Source organism: Entelurus aequoreus, linkage group LG26 (assembly GCF_033978785.1).
Source record: "Entelurus aequoreus isolate RoL-2023_Sb linkage group LG26, RoL_Eaeq_v1.1, whole genome shotgun sequence".
In the NCBI taxonomy this organism is placed as follows: domain Eukaryota; kingdom Metazoa; phylum Chordata; class Actinopteri; order Syngnathiformes; family Syngnathidae; genus Entelurus; species Entelurus aequoreus.
This window is the reverse complement of record NC_084756.1, coordinates 5,106,988-5,127,549: the sequence shown is the minus strand read 5'-3', so window position 1 is coordinate 5,127,549 and position 20,562 is coordinate 5,106,988. Positions and strand designations below refer to the sequence as shown.

Sequence of the window (20,562 nt, the reverse complement as noted above, 5' to 3'; positions counted from 1 at the left end):
CAGCTGATGGATTTAAGACGTGTCTACAGTTTTTAATGACGTTTTATCTTGAATTTTGTTTTCGGGTCACACTTACAGTAGCCAAAAGCAGTGAAGTTGTCACGTTGTGTAAATGGTGAATAAAAAGAGAATACAACAAATCCTTTTCAACTTATATTCAATTGAATAGACTGCAAAGACAAGATATTTCATGTTAACACTGAGAAACAAAAAATTTTTTTTTGGCAAATAATCATGAACTTAGAATTTAATGGCAGCAACTCATTGCAAACAAGTTGTCAGAGGGGCATTTTTACCACTTTGTTACATGGCCTTTCCTTTTAACAGAGGATTGTACTCAAGTAAGAGTACTGTTACTTTAGAGATGTATTACTCATGTAAAAGTAAGGAGTAGTCACCCAAATATTTACTTGAGTAAAAGTAAAAGGTATGTTGTGAAAAAAATACTCAAGTACTGAGTAACTGATGAGTAACCTGATGGTTTAATGATGACGGCAACAAATAATGCACAAAAACATAAAAATAGCAATGAGCAAATTCCGAGCCAGGAATATCTCTTAAGCAACTAAAACAATAATACCTGTATATATTAATAAATAATACATTAACATAAAAAAAATAAGGCAAATTGAGCCACAATAACTTAACAGCGTCATAGGCTCAGTAGGCATTCATTGATTGATTGATTGAAACTTTTATTAGTAGATTGCACAGTGAAGTACATATTCCGTACAATTGACCACTAAATGGTAACACCCGAATAAGTTTTTCAATGTTAATCAATTGCTTAATAAATGACCAACTCGAGGTGATCTACCTCATATATACATATACATACACACACATATCATATATATATATATATATATATATATATATATATATATATATATATATATATATATATATATATATATATATATATATATATATATATATATATATATATATATATCCATCCATCCATCCATTTTCTACCGCTTATTCCCTTCAGGGTCGCAGTGGGCGCTGGAGCCTATCTATATATATATATATATATATATATATATATATATATATATATATATATATATATATATATATATATATATATATATATATATATATATATATATATATATATATATATATATATATATATATATATATATATATACACACACATATATATGTGTGTATATGTGTATATATATATATATATATATATATATATATATATATATATATATATATATATATATATATATATATATATATATATATATATATATATATATATATATATATATATCAAAAGTTTGGGGTCACCCAAACAATTTTGTGGAATAGCCTTCATTTCTAAGAACAAGAAGACTGTCGAGTTTCAGATGAAAGTTCTCTTTTTCTGGCCATTTTGAGCGTTTAATTGACCCTACAAATGTGATGCTCCAGAAACTCAATCTGCTCAAAGGAAGGTCAGTTTTGTAGCTTCTGTAACGAGCTAAACTGTTTTCAGATGTGTGAACATGATTGCACAAGGGTTTTCTAATCATCAATTAGCCTTCTGAGCCAATGAGCAAACACATTGTACCATTAGAACACTGGAGTGATAGTTGCTGGAAATGGGCCTCTATACACCTATGTAGATATTGCACCAAAAACCAGACATTTGCAGCTAGAATAGTCATTTACCACATTAGCAATGTATAGAGTGTATTTCTTTAAAGTTAAGACTAGTTTAAAGTTATCTTCATTGAAAAGTACAGTGCTTTTCCTTCAAAAATAAGGACATTTCAATGTGACCCCAAACTTTTGAACGGTAGTGTGTGTATATATATATATATATATATATATATATATATATATATATATATATATATATATATATATATATATATATATATATATATATATATATATATATATATATATATATATACATACATTTATATATACAGTATATAATTTATGTTTATTTATTTTACCATTTTTGTTCACATGTTAAAGGTGTTTTAATCAGAATCAGAATCAGAATCAGAATCAGAATCAGAATCAGAATAGTTTTATTGCCATTGTTTGAGAACGGGTTCACAAACTAGGAATTTTTCTTGGTGCAAACGTGCGACATAAAACACATATAACACATATTTGGTATAAAAAGAGCTGTGACTGAGCTTTCAGATAGACTTAGAAGGGATTCAAGGAATTCAAGGAATGAATGAATATACATGCATGTTTAACATATAGATTCCTTTCTTTCGTGAAGACAAGAATATAAGTTGGTGTATTACCTGATTGTGATGACTTGCATTGAATGGAATCAGACAGTGGTGCTGAAAACGTCCACGTTTTCAAATGGAGGAGAAAAAAAGTTCCTCCTTTCGGTCTAATACCACATGAAAGTGGTTGGTTTTTGGCATCTTATTTGTCCAGCTTCCATATTCGTTTTTATACACTTTACAAGAAATACATTGGTGGCAAACTCCGTAGCTTGCTAGCTTGTTTGCGCTGGCTTTCGGAGACTCTTATTTTGTAAGCGCAGGCGCGATGGAGCGGCACTTTTATTGTGAAGACAGGAACTGTGCGGTCAGTCTTTAGGCTTTTGACGGGATGTACGGTTGAAATAAAAAAGTGTCTTTTTTCCTTCACACTTTTGATTGATTGATTGAAACTTTTATTAGTAGATTGCACAGTACAGTACATATTCCGTGCAATTGACCACTAAATGGTAACACCCCAATACGTTTTTCAACTTGTTTAAGTCGGGGTCCACGTGTGACGGTCATGTGACCGCCTGGCTCTGTTTGATTGGTGAAACGGAGTGAAACGTCACCAGTGACTGCATTTGATTGGTGAAACGGAGGCATGCGATACATCCTACTTTGAAGGTCTGTCTGACAAACCAAAACAAACAAAGTGTGCATTAACAGATCGATAAAAATTAGTAGCAAGTAGCGAGCTGAATGTTGATAAGTGGAGTGGAGTAAAAGTAGCGTTACTTCTCTATAAATATACTCAAGTAAAAGTAAATGTATGTTGCATTAAAACTACTCTTAGAAGTACAATTCATCCCAAAAGTTACTCAAGTAGATGTAACGGAGTAAATGTAGCGCGTTACTACCCACCTCTGCCTTTTAACAACACTCAGTAAAGGTGGAATTCTTTCCCATTCTTGCTTGATGTACTGCTTAAGTTGTTCAACAGTCTCCCTTCTCATATTTTAGCCTTCACACATTTTCAATGTCTGGACTACAGGCAGGCCAGTCTAGTACCCGCACTCTTTCACTACGAAGCTACGCTGTTGTAACACGTGGCTTGGCATCGTCTTGCTGAAATAAGCAGGGGCATCCATGATAACGTTGCTTGGATGGCAACATATGTCAACCCAAAAGCTGTATGTACCTTTCAGCATTAATGGTGCCTTCACAGATGTGTAAGTTACCCATGTCTTGGCCACTAATACACCCCCATACCATCACACATGCTGGCTTTTACAACAGTTTCCAAGAACAATTTGAAATGTGGACTCGTCAGACCACAGAACACTTTTCCACTTTGCATCAGTCCATCTTAGATGAACTCGGGCCCAGCGAGGCCGTCGGCGTTTACCATTTCTGGGTGTTGTTGATAAATGGCTTTGGCTTTGCATAGTGGAGTTTTAACTTGCACTTACAGATGTAGCGACCAACTGTAGTTACTGACAGTGGTTTTCTGAAGTGTTCCTGAGCCCATGTGGTGATATCATTTACACACTGATTTTGCTTTTTGATGCAGTACCGCCTGAGGGATCCAAGGTGCGTAATATCATGGCTTACGTGCAGTGATTTCTCCAGATTCTCTGAACCTTTTGATGATATTACGGAGCGTAGATGGTGAAATCCCTAAATTCCTTGCAATAGCTGCTTGAGAAATGTTGTCCTTAAACAATTTGCTCAGGCATTTGTTGACAAAGTGGTGACCCTCGCCCCGTCCTTGTTTGTGAATGACTGAGCATTTCATGGAAGCTGCTTTTATACCCAATCATGGCACCCACCTGTTCCCAATTAGCCTGTTCACCTGTGGGATGTTCCAAATAAGTGTTTGATGAGCATTTCTCAACTTTGTCACTCTTTTTTTGCCACTTGTGCCAGCTTCTTTTTAAAACATGTTGCAGGCATCAAATTCCAAATGAGCTAATATTTGCAAAAAACAACAAAGTTTCTCAGTGTGAACATGAAATATCTTGTCTTTGCAGTCTATTCAATTGAATATAAGTTGAAAAGGATTTGTTGTATTCTCTTTTTATTTACCATTTACACAACGTGACAACTTCACTTGTTTTCGGGTTGGTGTATATATATATATATATATATATATATATATATATATATATATATATATATATATATATATATATATATATATATATATATATATATATATATATATTTATATACATGGTGGGTCGTGTGCCGTAGTTTGAGGACCCCTGCAATAAAGTGTCCTATTCTAATATATAGTATGTTTGTCTTGTGTGTTGTTACAGATCAGGAGCGCATCAGCAAGGATTCAAACTACGAGCAAGAGGGCAAAGTGCAGTTCGTCATCGACGCCGTCTACGCCATGGCTCACGCGCTACACAACATGCACCAGGAGCTCTGCCCGGGCAAGGTGGGCCTGTGCGGCAAGATGGACCCCATCAACGGCACGCACCTGCTCAAGCACATCCGCCGCCTCAACTTTAAAGGTAAGTCGCAATTGACTTTCTCAACAATATTTATCTGAAAGTGACCTTCTTCAAACTGTCAGACTAAGGTCATGATCTACTAAATGTTTGTGTGTATTAAAACACGTGCAAACTGGATGGTGTGCTGATTTTTGCTATACTGCAAATATAATCACTGTAATCAAAGTCGTGCAAGCTGGCACAGTCAGGCACAAATGGCTGAGAGAAAGGAGGACTATGCAGAAACAGACTATGGAGGGAGAATCCTGCATCCCTGCACCTGTCATCATATTTGTTCTGTCAGAAATACATATATGCGTAGTAACATTCATAATAACATGTAATATATACATGATGTAAGTATATATGTCATCTAGTAACATTCATAATAACATGTAATATATACATGATGTAAGTACATATGTAATGTAGTAACATTCATAATAACATGTCATATATACATGATGTAAGTATATATGTCATGTAGTAACATTCCTAATAACATGTAATATATACATGATGTAAGTATATATGTCATGTAGTAGCATACATAATAACATGTAATATATACATGATGTAAGTATATATGTCATGTAGTAACATTCATAATAAAATGTAATATATAAATGATGTATGTATATATGTCATGTAGTAACATTCATAACATGTAATACATACATGATGTAAGTATATATGTCATGTTGTAACATTCATAATAACATGTAATATATACATGATGTAAGTATATATGTCATGTAGTAACATTCATAATAACATGTAATATATACATGATGTAAGTATATATATCATGTAGTAACATTCATAATAACATGTAATATATACATGATGTAAGTATATATGTCATGTAGTAACATTCATAATAACATGTAATATATACAAGTAGCTGGAAGGCGCAACTGTAGGAGTGCTTCCGGATCGTTCTTTTTTCATTGGCTGTGGCATGGATCTTTTCCTTGCCAGTATTCAGCTGTTTGTGAAGGACACTGCGACATTTGCTGCGGTCAGCCGCCGCATCTTCCAATGTTCAGTGTTTCTGTCCAGGGCTTTCATGTCCCGCTTGCAGACATCTTTGAAGCGCGGTTTTGGCCGACCAACAGATCTCTTGCCAGAGGCAAGTTCGCCTTACAGCATGTCCTACGGGATACGTCCATCCTCTATACGGCACACGAGGCCGAGCCAACGCAGCCTGCATTGTCTGAGCAGCGTGAACATGGTAAGACCAGCGCGTTCCAGGACCTGGGAATTCGTCAGCGCATGTGGAAGGTGTTCAGTTTGCACTCCTGTTTGGAGTATGTTGTCCATGTTTCGCTGCCGTGGAGAAGAGTGCTGACAATGTACACTGCCATCTTGGTAGGAGTTGTCAGCTTCCGGTTCTCCCAGACGCGGGTCGTGAGGCGCCCTAGGGTTGTGGCAGCTTTGCCGATATGTTTGTTGATCTCACTATCGAGGGACAGATTGTCACTGATGGTGGATCCCAGGTATGTAAATTGGTGTACGACTTCGAGTTGGTACTGATCGATTGTGATGGCTGGTGGAGTGTCCACTTCCTGACTCAGCACATTGGTCTTTTTTAGGCTGATGGTAAGCCCGAAGTCTTTGCGGGCCTGAGAGAATATGTCCATAAGAATCTGGAGCTCTTGTTCAGTGTGCGAAATGATGGCGGCATCATCAGCAAAGAGCATGTCCCGGATGATTGTCTCACGGACTTTGGTCCTTGCTTTAAGACGGGCTAGGTTGAAAAGTCGGCCGTCAGATCTGGTACGTGGATATACCCCTTCTGTTGCAGTCCCAATAGCATGTTTGATGAGCAGGGCAAAGAAGATGCTGAAAAGGGTAGGAGCAAGGACGCAACCTTGCTTGACTCCGCTCTTAATATCAAATGGGTTGGACATGCTACCCTCATACCGGATGGTTGCCTTCGTGTCGTCATGAAAAGATCTAATGAGACTATGGAGCTTTGGAGGGCATCCAATCTTGGGTAGGATGCTGAAGATCCCTTCTCTGCTAAGCAGGTCGAAAGCCTTGGTCAGGTCTATGAAGGATATGCACAGGGGCTTCTGTTCCCTGCATTTCTCCTGAAGTTGGCGTAGTGAGAATATCATGTCCACTGTAGAGCGCTTGGCGCAAAAGCCTCATTGAGATTCTGGGTAAACTCGCTCAGCAAGTTTCAGGCGTTGTACACTGCCATCTTGGTAGGAGTTGTCAGCTTCCGGTTCTCCAAGACGCGGGTCGTGAGGCGCCCTAGGGTTGTGGCAGCTTTGTCAATACGTTTGTTGATCTCACCATCGAGGGACAGATTGTCACTGATGGTGGATCTCAGGTATGTGAATTGGTGTACGACTTCGAGTTGGTACTGATCCATTGTAATGGCTGGTGGAGTGTCCACTTCCTGACTCAGCACATTGGTCTTTATTAGGCTGATGGTAAGCCCAAAGTCTTTGCAGGCCTGAGAGAATCTGTCCATAAGGCACTGGAGCTCTGGTTCAGTGTGTGAAATGACGGCGGCATCATAAGCAAAGCGCATGTCCTGGATGATTGTCTCATGGACTTTGGTCCTTGCTCTAAGACGGGCTAGGTTGAAAAGTCGTCCGTCAGATCTGGTACGTAGATATACTCCTTCTGTTGCAGTCCCAATAGCATGTTTGATGAGCAGGGCAAAGAAGATGCCGAAAAGGGTAGGAGCAAGGACGCAACCTTGCTTGACTCCACTCTTAATATCAAATTGGTTGGACATGCTACCCTCATACCGGATGGTTGCCTTCATGTCGTCATGAAAAGATCTAATGAGCTTTGGAGGGCATCCAATTGTGGGTAGGATGCTAAAGAGACCTTCTCTGCTAACCAGGTCGAAAGCCTTGGTCAGGTCTATGAAGGATATGCACAGGGGCTTCTGTTGTTCCCTGCATTTCTCCCGAAGTTGGCGTGGGGAGAATATCATGTCCACTGTAGAGCGCTTGGCGCGAAAGCCGCATTGAGATTCCGGGTAAACGCGCTCAGCAAGTTTCTGAAGGCGCACAAGCCCGACACGGGCATAGAGTTTCCCTATGATATTCAGGAGGGAGATGCCAAGGTATATATGTTTGTATATGTGTATATACATGTTCGGTCAGGAAAAACACAGAGGCTATTTCATCCCGACAAGCCTGTGTCACAGGTTTCTCTGCTCTTCAGGGGATTTTTTTTTTAAATCCCCTGAAGAGCAGAGAGTAGATCAGGCACTAAATATATCCCTTCAATAGTTCTGATTCAAAACAGATGAGTTGGACCACATCAGAACCGTGTCTAATTAAAATAACGTCATTGTTCAGTAAAATGAATACGTATGTAAAACCTGTGTTTGTCACGGATTGGGGTTGCAGCTTGCTCCTCCAATGCTACACGGACTACTCCGGACGACAGCGTGCAGGTAAGATGTGGTTTATTTAACATAAATAGTAGATGGATACAAACAGACAAAAACAAAAGGAAAGCGTGCCGTTCGCACGAGAAGCTAAAACAAAAACTTACTTAGCACCAGAATCAGGAATCAAGAACAGGAATAACGTGACTGTTGCATACAGCAAACAACGAAGCTACAATGAGTGACCGGGAGAAGCAGGCTTAAATAGAGTCTCTGATGATTAGACACAGGTGTGTCCCAAACAAGAGAGGCAGGTGAAAATCATAAGTAACCATGGTGATGAAACAAACTCACAGGTGCACAGGCAATAACCAAAGGAGTCCAAAACTAACAGAAAACACAAAACAAACATGATCCGGACCCAGGATCATGACAGTGTTGTTGTCACGTGTTTATCAGTGGACAACAATGGCATGTCGATGGTGTTATAATTCAGTACAGATACTTTTCTTCACCTTCTTTTTTCAGCTTTCCACCTTCCACAAATCTTCCACTGATCGTCTCCAAACTTCCTCTGTCACTTCAGTTTCATTTTGTCAGATTATCACTTACGAGGACCTTGGGACATTTTGTGACATTCGGTTTTTTATGTTCCCTTCGTTTCGGCTGTGTTAAATGAGCAGAGGTGAAGCTTGTCGGAGACGTTTTAGAATTGTCATCCGTGTCCCTTAAGTTGGTGTAAAACTGCAAAGCTGCACAAGAACCTGACACATTTCTTCCTAATGACCAATTGAACACCATCAAAAATGCCATTTTTGAGGACTTGTTTATCATAACATCAACTAATGCATTTCTTCATGTTCAATGTGTGATTCCTGGCTTTTAAAATGTACTTTAAAATACAGAATGTCCACCAGATGAAGCCATGTTTTCCCATTCAAAGCATGCAGCAAAGAAAAAAAACACATGTTCTTGTTTCCTGCCAGGGTGCCTGGCTCCAGTAATTGTATTGATGTTGGATACGAGTAGGGATGTATATCGTGAGGACTGTCTCCATACCGATACCATTATCAATATTCCTCATCGATACTGGTATTTATTGGTACACTTATCGGTACTATATGTAATTTGTGTAAAAAAAGATGTTAAAAAAATTAATTTTTTAGTAGCATCGTTAGTAGCGGGCAGCACAGTGGAACAGGGGTTAGTGCTCACAAAACGAAGGTTGTGAGTTCAATCCCGGGCTCGGGATCTTTCTGTGTGGTAGTAACAGACACCTTCATAACAATATGTAATATGTACAATATACACACTGCAAGTATATATATAATTTAGTAGCAGACACCTTCATAACAATATGTAATATGTACAATATACACACTGCAAGTATATATATAATTTAGTAGCAGACACCTTCATAACAATAGGTAATATGTACAATATACACACTGCAAGCATATATATAATTTAGTAGCAGACACCTTCATAACAATATGTAATATGTACAATATACACACTGCAAGTATATATATAATTTAGTAGCAGACACCTTCATAACAATATGTAATATGTACAATATACACACTGCAAGTATATATATAATGTAGTAACATACACCTTCATAACAATATGTCATTTGTTCAATATTTACCCTATTTTGGTCATTTTAATAATTGCCGGACCTAATTCCTCCGCGTTTCCATAGCAACACACTTCCGACTTCTGCCAACAAATGTGTGTTCCTACTTCCAGGAACAAACTCGAGTGTGTTTCCTCATCATGGCAGTCTTGGTAACAAACAACGAAGACGACTATTTTTGGACCAAAGAGTATTCACAACCTTATCTTTTTTAAGCTGAATATACTGAGGACGAACTACTGCTTATAGAAGCCAGCACGAAGGAAGAGTGAGATGTTGGAGCAGACGGGAGCCGAGAAAGTGAGGTTAAAGTGACTCTAAGCTGCAAAATGTGGAATTTGAAGCCATGCTATTTCTACATAAATGGAGTGCTTAGCCGGATAAACCAGGAAGAAAAAAAACATGCCTGGATCATGATAGCACGTCATGCGTATTATTACAACTACAGTACATACTCTGTCTGGCTAGCTGTGTACAAACAACCCTGAAACAGTACTTTATGTAATATGATTGTTCATGTTTTTCACTCAGTACAGATTGCTGTCCTGTCACAGTGTTGTGCGTTACGAACTCAAACGTGTTTTGTGCTGACGTGGAAGCTAGCTTTCCGTTGTTGGCTTTTACGGCTAATACCGTATCACGCTGATGTGTTAGTACGCTAGAAAAAGAGTTACAGAACGTAAATTAAATATTGTTGACGCTTTTTGAATGCATTTTTAAAGTGATTTAGAGGTAGAATTGATTGCTAACATTAGCTGCGTCGCTAGTGTTTTATATTTGGTGGTCGTGTGATGGGTGATGAGCCAAGGAGAGGCTAACGAGGAATCGTCGAACAAAAAGCTTTATTTGTTTCAGCCAGCCTCAGACTGGAACTGCAGCTTCCAGGAGAAAGAGTGGGCCGGATTACTCTTCTGATGTCCTCTTGAACCACGGTAACTAAATACACCCTTCCCAAAGACCCGCACTCTTTGTAACTCTAGCCTTGGAGCCGGTCAGTCTGGCCAGTCAATCTTTCCTTGACATTATTCCTTTGATCAGTTTGAGTCGGGAGACCTCCGACCCCTATCCTCTACTCCTATCTGTGGGGGCTTCCTACCAGATGTTCTCTCTGTCGTCCTCAGACGAGCTTCCATCGGAGTCTCCAATCATTCTGGTTCTCCATACACCCGGCCAGCTCCGTAGAGCTTTCAGCTCCCGCATCTTTCTTCAGGATGTCCATTTACGTCGTTAGCGCGGAACGTCCTCCCTATCGATGCCCGTGCGTTGGTTCCCATAGGACCAGCCTGCTGGCCGGGAGCTCCTGATGTCTGTGGCAGTGGCCGGCCAGCCTCAACCTCCTAGCTGTTACCTTCTTGCTGAGCCTCGGCAGTTGCCCGTACAGGTCCTTGTTGGTGATGTGGATGTTCTGGTCCACATTCAGAACAGCTTGTATCATTTTAGTGTGGCACCCATCTAGGGACTTTTGCAGAGTGGGTGTCAGGGTCCAGCTTTCGCAGCCGTACAGGAGGACAGACTCCACAGTGGCATGGAATAGACTCAGCTTTATGTGTCGGGGGAGATTCGAGCACCACATTCGACATACCGTTCAGGGCCCTCCACGCTAGTGCCTTCCTGACCTTAAGGTCTTGTTCTGTGGAGTTCATCCAGGAACCCAAGTACTTGAAATCATTGACCTCTCGCAGAGCGTTGCCATCTGATGTTGTTATTGGCAGGTGGTCCATGTGTAGGTTATAGGTGATTACCTTAGTCTTCTTTGCGTTCAGTCTGAGGCCAACCCTGGCACATTCCACCTGCACTCTGTTCAGGAGTTCCTGTGCCTGCTCCACGCGATCAGCCAACAGGCAGATGTCATCTGAGTAGTTTAGGTCTGCCAGGGCTACAGTAGGGGTTCTTCTAGACCTTCTTGGTGTAATTGTGAAGCCAAGCTCCTGCTCCCGCTCTTTGATGGCTTTCCTGAGTGCGTAGTCCAGAGGTGAGATAAAGAGAAAGGGGGAGAGAGTGTCTCCCTGCTGCACCCCTGCCAGGATTTCAAACATCTTGCTGATGCCACCTTGGCTCTTGTGCCCTTGTAGATGTTGCTAATATTTGTATTATCTCTCTTAAAATCCAACTGCTGCTGTCCTTTAAGTTCCCCAATGTCCTGAGGGGCAATGGCCACCACTCTCTGGAGCGCTTGTGATGCACTTTTGAACTTAGAATCATCCTCCGAAGGATTCTGTGACACATGCTAGTTAACAGTGTTGTAAGAAAATGCTACATGGTATAATTCACCTCACTAGCCACCAAGAATGAGCCGATTTTTACAAGTTAGAATGCAAAAACAAAAACAAAAAAAACTTTTGTCTTCTTGTCTCTCATGATTGTGGCAACATTACTAAGCAACATTCCAAAAAAGGTGCACGGACGTATTTGAGTGACGGACCGGGGGCTATATCGCGTGTTGACGACTAGCTATGTTTCATCTGCGTGGACTGGGGCGGTATAGCTCGGTTGGTAGAGCGGCTGTGCCAGCAACTTCAGGGTTGCAGGTTCGAACCCCGCTTCCGTCATCCTAGTCACTGCCGTTGTGTCCTTGGGCAAGACACTTTACCCACCTGCTTCCAGTGCCATCCACACTGGTTTACAAATGTAATTTAGATATTGGGTTTCACAATGTAAAGCGCTTTGAGTCACTTGAGAAAAGCGCTATATAAATACAATTCACTTCACTTCACTGTAGACGTAAAAAGTTCTTGCCCGGAAAAGGGTGGAGTGCCATCTCCGGGTTGGGGAGCAGATCTTGCCCTGAGTGGAGGAGTTCAAGTACCTCGGAGTCTTGATCACGAGTGAGGGAAGAGTGGATGGTGAGATCGACAGGCGGATCGGTGCGGCGTCTTCAGTAATGCGGACGCTGTATCGATCCGTTGTGGTGAAGAAGGAGCTGAGCCGGAAGGCAAAGCTCTCAATTTACCGGTCGATCTACGTTCCCATCCTCACTTATGGTCATGAACTTTGGATTATGACCGAAAGGACAAGATCACGGGTACAAGCGGCCCAAATGAGTTTCCTCCGCCGGGTGGCGGGTCTCTCCCTTAGAGATAGGGTGAGAAGCTCTGTCATCCGGGAGGAGCTCAAAGTAAAGCCACTGCTCCTCCACATGGAGAGGAGCCAGATGAGGTGGTTCGGGCATCTGGTCAAGATGCCACCCGAAAGCCTCCCTAGGGAGGTGTTTAGGGCACGTCCGACTGATAGGAGGCCACGGGGAAGACCCAGGACACGTTGGGAAGACTATGTCTCCCGGCTGGCCTGGGAACGCCTCGGGATCCCCCGGGAGGAGCTGGACGAAGTGGTTGGGGAGAGGGAAGTCTGGGCTTCCCTGCTTAGGCTGCTGCCCCCGCGACCCGACCTCGGGCAGGCGGAAGAAGATGGATGGTGTTTTGACGTCAGACGGGCTGATTTGATTTATTTGGACAAGCGGTAGAAAATGGATGGATGGATGGATGGGTCTGAGAGAAGGTGTGAGAGAATTTGACCTCTGAAGTCTTACAACTGTTTTCAAAGTTCCCAGTCCGCAGGTCAACACTTAGTTTGTTGCACTCATTTGAATATATTTAGAATATGATTGTTCTTTAACAATTACAAATCTTCTTCAATGATGTTATTATGATTATGGGCCTGCTGAAATGCAAGCGGCCCATATTATTAGTGCTCATACTTCAAACTCTATTATTATTATTATTATTATTATTGTTCCGCACGTTTCTCTTTGCAACCGTTTACCCTAGAGTCATATAACTTGGTATGTGACACTTGTCAGCTGTTAGTGTGCTAACGTTAGCATCCCTGCACGCTAACAATGAAGTGCTAACTTTTGTTTTCACATTTTACACTTTTTTTCTCTAATTCCGCAGCCATACATCGTGCAGTCATATAACTTGGTGTGTGAAACAAGCTGACTGTTAGCATATTAACATTAGCATGATAGCATGCTACCATTAAAGTGAAAGTTTTTCAGCTAATTTTGCTACCGTTTAACCTACAGTCATTTAACCTGGTATGTGATGCTTTTTAACTGTTAGCATGCTAATGTTAGCATGCTAACATTAATGTGCTAACTTTTTGAGCTAATTTTACACTATTTACTCTAATTCTCTAGCCTTACACCTTAGAGTCATATAACTTGGTATGTGACACAAGCTAAATGTTAGCATCGTAACGTTAGCTTGTTAACATGCTAACATTTTGAGCTGGTTTTGCAACCGTTTACCCCAGAGTCATACAAATGGGTGTGTGACACTTGTTAACTGTTAAGATGCAAAAAAGCATGCTAGCATGCTAACTTAAACATGCTAACTTTTGCATCTAATTTCGCTATTTATTTTCTATTTCTACAGCCATACACCTTAGAGTCATACAACTTGGTATGTGAAACTAACTAACTGTTAGCATATTAACATTAGCATGTTAGCATTTTTCAGCTAATTTTGCTACCGTTTGCCTTACAGTCATTTAACCTGGTATGTGATACTTGTTAAGAGTTAGCATGCCAACATTAGCATGCTAACATTAATGTGCTAACTTTTTAGCTAATTTTGCATGTTTTACTCTAATTCCCTAGCCTTACACCTTAGAGTCATACAACTTGGTATGTGAAACAAGCTAACTGTTAGCATATTAACATTAGCATGTTAGCTACCATTAAAGTGCAAACTTTTTCAGCTAATTTTGCTACCGTTTACCCTACAGTCATTTAACCTGGTATGTGACGCTTTTTACTGTTAGCATGCTAACATTAATGTGCTACATTTTTTAGCTAATTTTACACTTTTTAGTCTAATTCCCTAGCGTTACACCTTAGTGTCATATAACTTGGCATGTGACACAAGCTAAATGTTAGCATGGTAACATTAGCTTGCTAACATGCTAACATTTTGAGCTGGTTTTGCGACCGCTTACCCCAGAGTCATACAAATGGGTGTGTGACACTTGTTAACTGTTAGGATGCAAAAATGTATGGTAGCATGCTAACTTAAACATGCTAACTTTTACATCTAATTTATCAATGTATTTTGAATTTCTACAGCCATACACCTTAGAGTCATACAACTTGATATGTGAAACTAACTAACTGTTATCATATTAACATTAGCATGTTAGCATGCTACCATTAAAGTACAAGCTTTTTCAGCTAATTTTGCTACCGTTTGCCCTACAGTCATTTAACCTGGTATGTGATACTTGTTAACTGTTAGCATGCTAACATTAGCATGCTGACATTAATGTGCTAACTTTTTTAGCTGATTTTACACATTTTACTCTAATTCCCTAGCCTTACACCTTAGAGTATATAACCTGACATGTGACACAAGCTAACTGTTAGCATAATAACATTAGCATATTAGCATGCTACCATTAAAGTGCAAGCTTTTTCAGCTAATTTTGCTACCGTTTACCCTACGGCCATTTAACCTGGTATGTGACATTTGTTAACTGTTAGCATGCTAACATTAATGTGCTAACTTTTTTACCTAATTTTACACTGTTCACTCTAATTCTCTAGCCTTACACCTTAGAGTCATATAACTTGGCATGTGACACAAGCTAAATGTTAGCATGGTAACGTTAGCCTGCTTACATGCTATTATTTTGAGCTGGTTTTGCGACCGCTTACCCCAGAGTCATACAAATGGGTGTGTGACACTTGTTAACTGTTAGGATGCAAAAAAGCATGCTAGCATGCTAACTTAAACATGCTAACTTTTACATCTAAATTCGCAATGTATTTTCTATTTTCTATTTCTACAGCCATACACCTTAGAGTCATACAACTTGGTATGTGAAACAAGCTAATTGTTAGCATATTAACATTGGCATGTTAGCATGCTACCATTAAAATGCTAGCCTTTTCAGCTAGTTTTGCTACCATTTACCCTACAGTCATTTAACCTGGTATGTGACGCTTTTTAACTGTTAGCATGCTAATTTTAGCTTGCTAACATTAATGTGCTAACTTTTTTAGCTAGTTTTATACTGTTTACTCTAATTCCCTAACCTTACACCTTAGAGTCATATAACTTGGCATGTGACACAAGCTAACTGTTAGCATGGTAACATTAGCTTGCTAACATGCTAACATTTTGAGCTGGTTTTGCGACCGCATACCCCAGAGTCATACAAATGGGTGTGTGATACTTGTTAACTGTTGCATCTCATTTCGCAATTTATGTTCTATTTCTACAGCCATACACCTTAGAGTCATACAACTTGGTATGTGAAACTAACTAACTGTTAGCATATTAACATTAGCATAGTAGCATGCTACCATTAAAGTGCAAGCTTTTTCAGCTAATTTTGCTACCGTTTACCCTACAGTCATTTAACCTGGTATGTGATACTAGTTAACTGTTAGCATGCCAACATTAGCATGCCAACATTAATGTGCTAACTTTTTTAGCTAATTTTTCATGTTTTACTCTAATTCCCTAGCCTTAAACCTTAGAGTCATACAACTTGGTATGTGAAACAAGCTAACTGTTAGCATGGTAACATTAGCTTGCTAACATGCTAACATTTTGAGCTGGTTTTGCGACCGCTTACCCCAGAGTCATACAAATGGGTGTGTGACACTTGTTAACTGTTGCATCTAATTTCGCAATTTATTTTCTATTTCTACAGCCATACACCTTAGAGTCATACAACTTGGTATGTGAAACCAACTAAATGTTAGCATATTAACATTTGCATGTTAGCATGCTAACATTAGCGTGACAACATTAATGTGCTAACTTTTTTTAGCTAATTTTACACGTTTTACTCTAATTCCCTAGCCTTACACCTTAGAGTCATACAACTTGGTATATGAAACATGCTGACTGTTATCATGCTATCGTTAGCACACATGCTAAGCGTTAGCATTTTGATAAAAACATGCTACTGTTTTAGGCTAGCTCTGTAGCTCTTCTTGTACATTTACACCTAAAACTCACATAATTAGACACTCGGAACCAGGGCACAGATAGCAGGCCCATTAAAATTTCCGCAATAATTTTCTAGTTATTGTTCGAACCCTATTTACAGGAATAAATACCAAAGTCATTAGTCTTTGCCACCATGTCATACCCTGAAAGAGCCTTCACTGACTCCCCTTGCTTGTGTTTTGCATTTCGTCCAAGAAGCGATCTGTCAGGTTGACATTTCTGACGCACGTATTCATTATTCTTTTATTCACACACAAAAACCGCTGATCCGCGGTTCGTCCCGGAAAAGAAAAAGGGGGAGGGGGGGGAAATGGGGGCAGGGGGAGGGGAAGCAATTGAAGACAATTATATTCCTTCACAGGGACCGGAGTGCAGTGTTTGTACAGATAAATTATTCATTTGAAGTCGCTCTGCGTGAGATATTTTGGTTCTAATGTGTACTTGTTGCTTTGGCAGAATGTCAATGAAATGTTTCATGCATAAGCCAGAAGGAATATTTAACTCATTATTTGTACTTTTACGGTGAAAGACTGGTTATACGTGCGTCTTATCTTTCCACCAACACTAAAATGTTGAATTATCTCAGCTAACATGAAGAAAATTCATACATTTTATTCTTCCGTATCTTTAACTACTAGAAAGTGCCAAGTACTTATTACTCACCCAAAATGATTTGTACCCCAAACATGTTCTGCAGTTGACTTTGTCGTTTAAAAAGCGATCAATTCCAAGTTTAATGGTTGGCATTAAGTAGCAGAGGATTTTAAACCCTTAAAGTATCTTGTTAACCTGAAAGGACTACAATGAGTCTTCTAGACAGAGACCCTCGCCGAGAGGCACTCTTGACTTTCAGCTGACCTCATACTTGGGGGGTGCTGTGTCACGCTTGTAGAGATTTTAGGTGCAGATGAACGAGGAGGCAGCGTGCAGTTAAAAAAAAAAGGGGGTATTTATTGATTAAACACACAAACGGGGAAGCGGAAACCAAACAAAATGCTGGAACACAGCAAAAACACTTACAAAGAATGTGGAAGCAGACGGCGTCCACAAAGTAGGCGCGCGCTTGATCTCAGTAGAGACGTCTCAGAGACGACAAAGGCTGTAGAGATGTTAAGTGCAGACGAACGAGGAGGAATTGTGCAGTAAAAAAAAAGGGTATTTAATGAATAAACAAACAAACAGGAAAGTGTGGACAGACTATGAAGGAAACATAATGAAATTCTGGAACACAGCAAAAACACCTACAAAGAATGTGGAGCAGACAGCGCCCACAAAGTAGGTGCGTACTTGACCTCAGCATGGAAAGAATCATCAATAGTGAATAGTGTCCCGCAAGCTCAACTTATATTGTGCTAATTATCAACAGAAAACAGGTGAGGGTAAAAAGCGCTCACAGGCAGGCGTGTGAGATGACAAAGGCTGTAGAGATTTTAAGTGCAGACGAACGAGGAGGAATTGTGCAGTAAAAAGAAAAGGGTATTTAATGATTAAACAAACAAACAGGGAAGTGGTCTGACTGGACAGACTATGAAGGAAACATAACAAAATTCTGCAACACAGCAAAAACACTTACAAGGAATGTGGAGCAGACAGCGTCCACAAAGTTTGTGCGTACTTGATCTCAGCATGGAAAGAATCGTCTACAGTGACCAGTGAATAATGTCCCGACAAACAAATGGTGTCGCAAGCTCAACTTATATATATATATATATATATATATATATATATATATATATACATAGCCCCAGACACATATATATATATATATATATATATATATATATATATATATATATATATATATATATATATATATATATATATATATATATATATATATATATATATATACATATATGTGTCTGGGGCTATATATATATATATATATATATATATATATATATATATATATATATATATATATATATATATATATATATATATATATATACATACATAGCCCCAGACACATTTATATATACATACATAGCCCCAGACACATATATGTGTCTGGGGCTATATATGTATATATATATATATATATATATATATATATATATATATATATATATATATATATATATATATATATATATATATATATATATATATATATATATATATATATATATATATATATATATATATATATATATATATATACATAGCCCCAGACACATATATGTGTCTGGGGCTATATATGTATATATATATATATATATATATATATATATATATATATATATATATATATATATATATATATATATATATATATATATATATATATATATATATATATATATATATATATATATATATATATATATATATATATATATATATACATACATAGCCCCAGACACATTTATATATATATATATATGTATACTGAGTTTATATATATAAGTATATGTTAATGGTTAAAAAAATTGTTTAAAAAATGTGTCTGGGGCTATATATATATATATATATATATATATATATATATATATATATATATATATATATATATATATATATATATATATATATATATATATATATATATATATATATATATATATATATATATATATATATATATATACGGTATATATATATATATATATATATATATATACGGTATATATATATATATATATATAAATATATATATATATATATATATATATATATATATATATATATATATATATATATATATATATATATATATATATATATATATATATACGGTATATATATATATATATATATATATATATATATATATATATATATATATATATATACGGTATATATATATATATATATATATATATATATATATATATATATATATATATACGGTATATATATATATATATATATATATATATATATATATATATATATATATATATATATATATATATATATATATATATATATACTGTGTATATATATATATATATATATATATATATATATATATATATATATATATATATATATATATATATATATATATATATATATATATATATATATATATATATATATATATATATATATATATATATATAGACACATATTTTTAACCAATGCAGCCCCCCGGTCAACAATATGATGGGTCTGAGTGGCTGGACAGGACAGATTGAAAAAAAAAAAAAAACGATTATTTTCAATCAATTAAAAGTCGTTACTAACAAGAATCGTGATTCATTCGAAAATCTATTTTTTGACACCCCTACTTCATACGCATTTTTGCTTTATTTGGGATTTTAACAGACCCTCAATATGTGTTTGCATGTCTGCTTACAAACCAAATATGTTGTGTAGTGAATATTAGTGTTGATAAGTTTCATATTGTTTATTATCAATGCCATTTTCTTAGCTTACATACGGCAAACCAAAGGAAGTTTTCTCCTACTCGGCACATGTGAGGACAACATTCAGATAGTAATAAATAGGATGAATATAATACATTTAGTAGGATTAAATAGATTAAATAGGAACATTTCTTCTAAGTGTTTGCAGGCAGCACAGCAGGGAGTCTTTATTCTTCTCATGGCTGCAAGGACATAAAAGCTCCTGAGTGCAATATTTTCTTCCTTTTTGAAGCATCATTATGTTTGAATGGTGATCTTAACTGTTGACAGCTTTACTAACTTACCATTTTCTATTTTTTTTTAAATTTTCCTATTTTTTCATTTCCAAAAAGCCAGTGGCAATGGCGTGTTGTCGTGTTTCAAACTTGTTTTTATTGAGGGTTTTATTGACCGCTTGTAACGATAAGTATTTATGAATATAAATGTAAAACAGGCAAATGTTGTTTTTTAACCAACACATTGATGTATAACATGCTTTGAAATTGCAAGTCAAGGTGACAAGAAGATGTTGAATTTTTTATTTTTGAGAACCGAAAAAAACCAAATGT

General features: G+C 37.5%; 1 protein-coding gene across 2 annotated transcripts in view; it reads left to right on the top strand.

Annotated features, from left to right (window-relative positions):
• Window positions 1–20,562, top strand: part of LOC133643628 (metabotropic glutamate receptor 4-like) — a 487,563-nt gene that overhangs the window by 382,557 nt on the left and 84,444 nt on the right. For both annotated transcript variants that reach the window (XM_062038295.1, XM_062038294.1), the window contains exon 6: window positions 4,505–4,705. In XM_062038295.1, coding sequence (XP_061894279.1) covers window positions 4,505–4,705 — 201 coding nt within the window. The remainder of the gene's footprint in view (window positions 1–4,504; window positions 4,706–20,562) is intronic.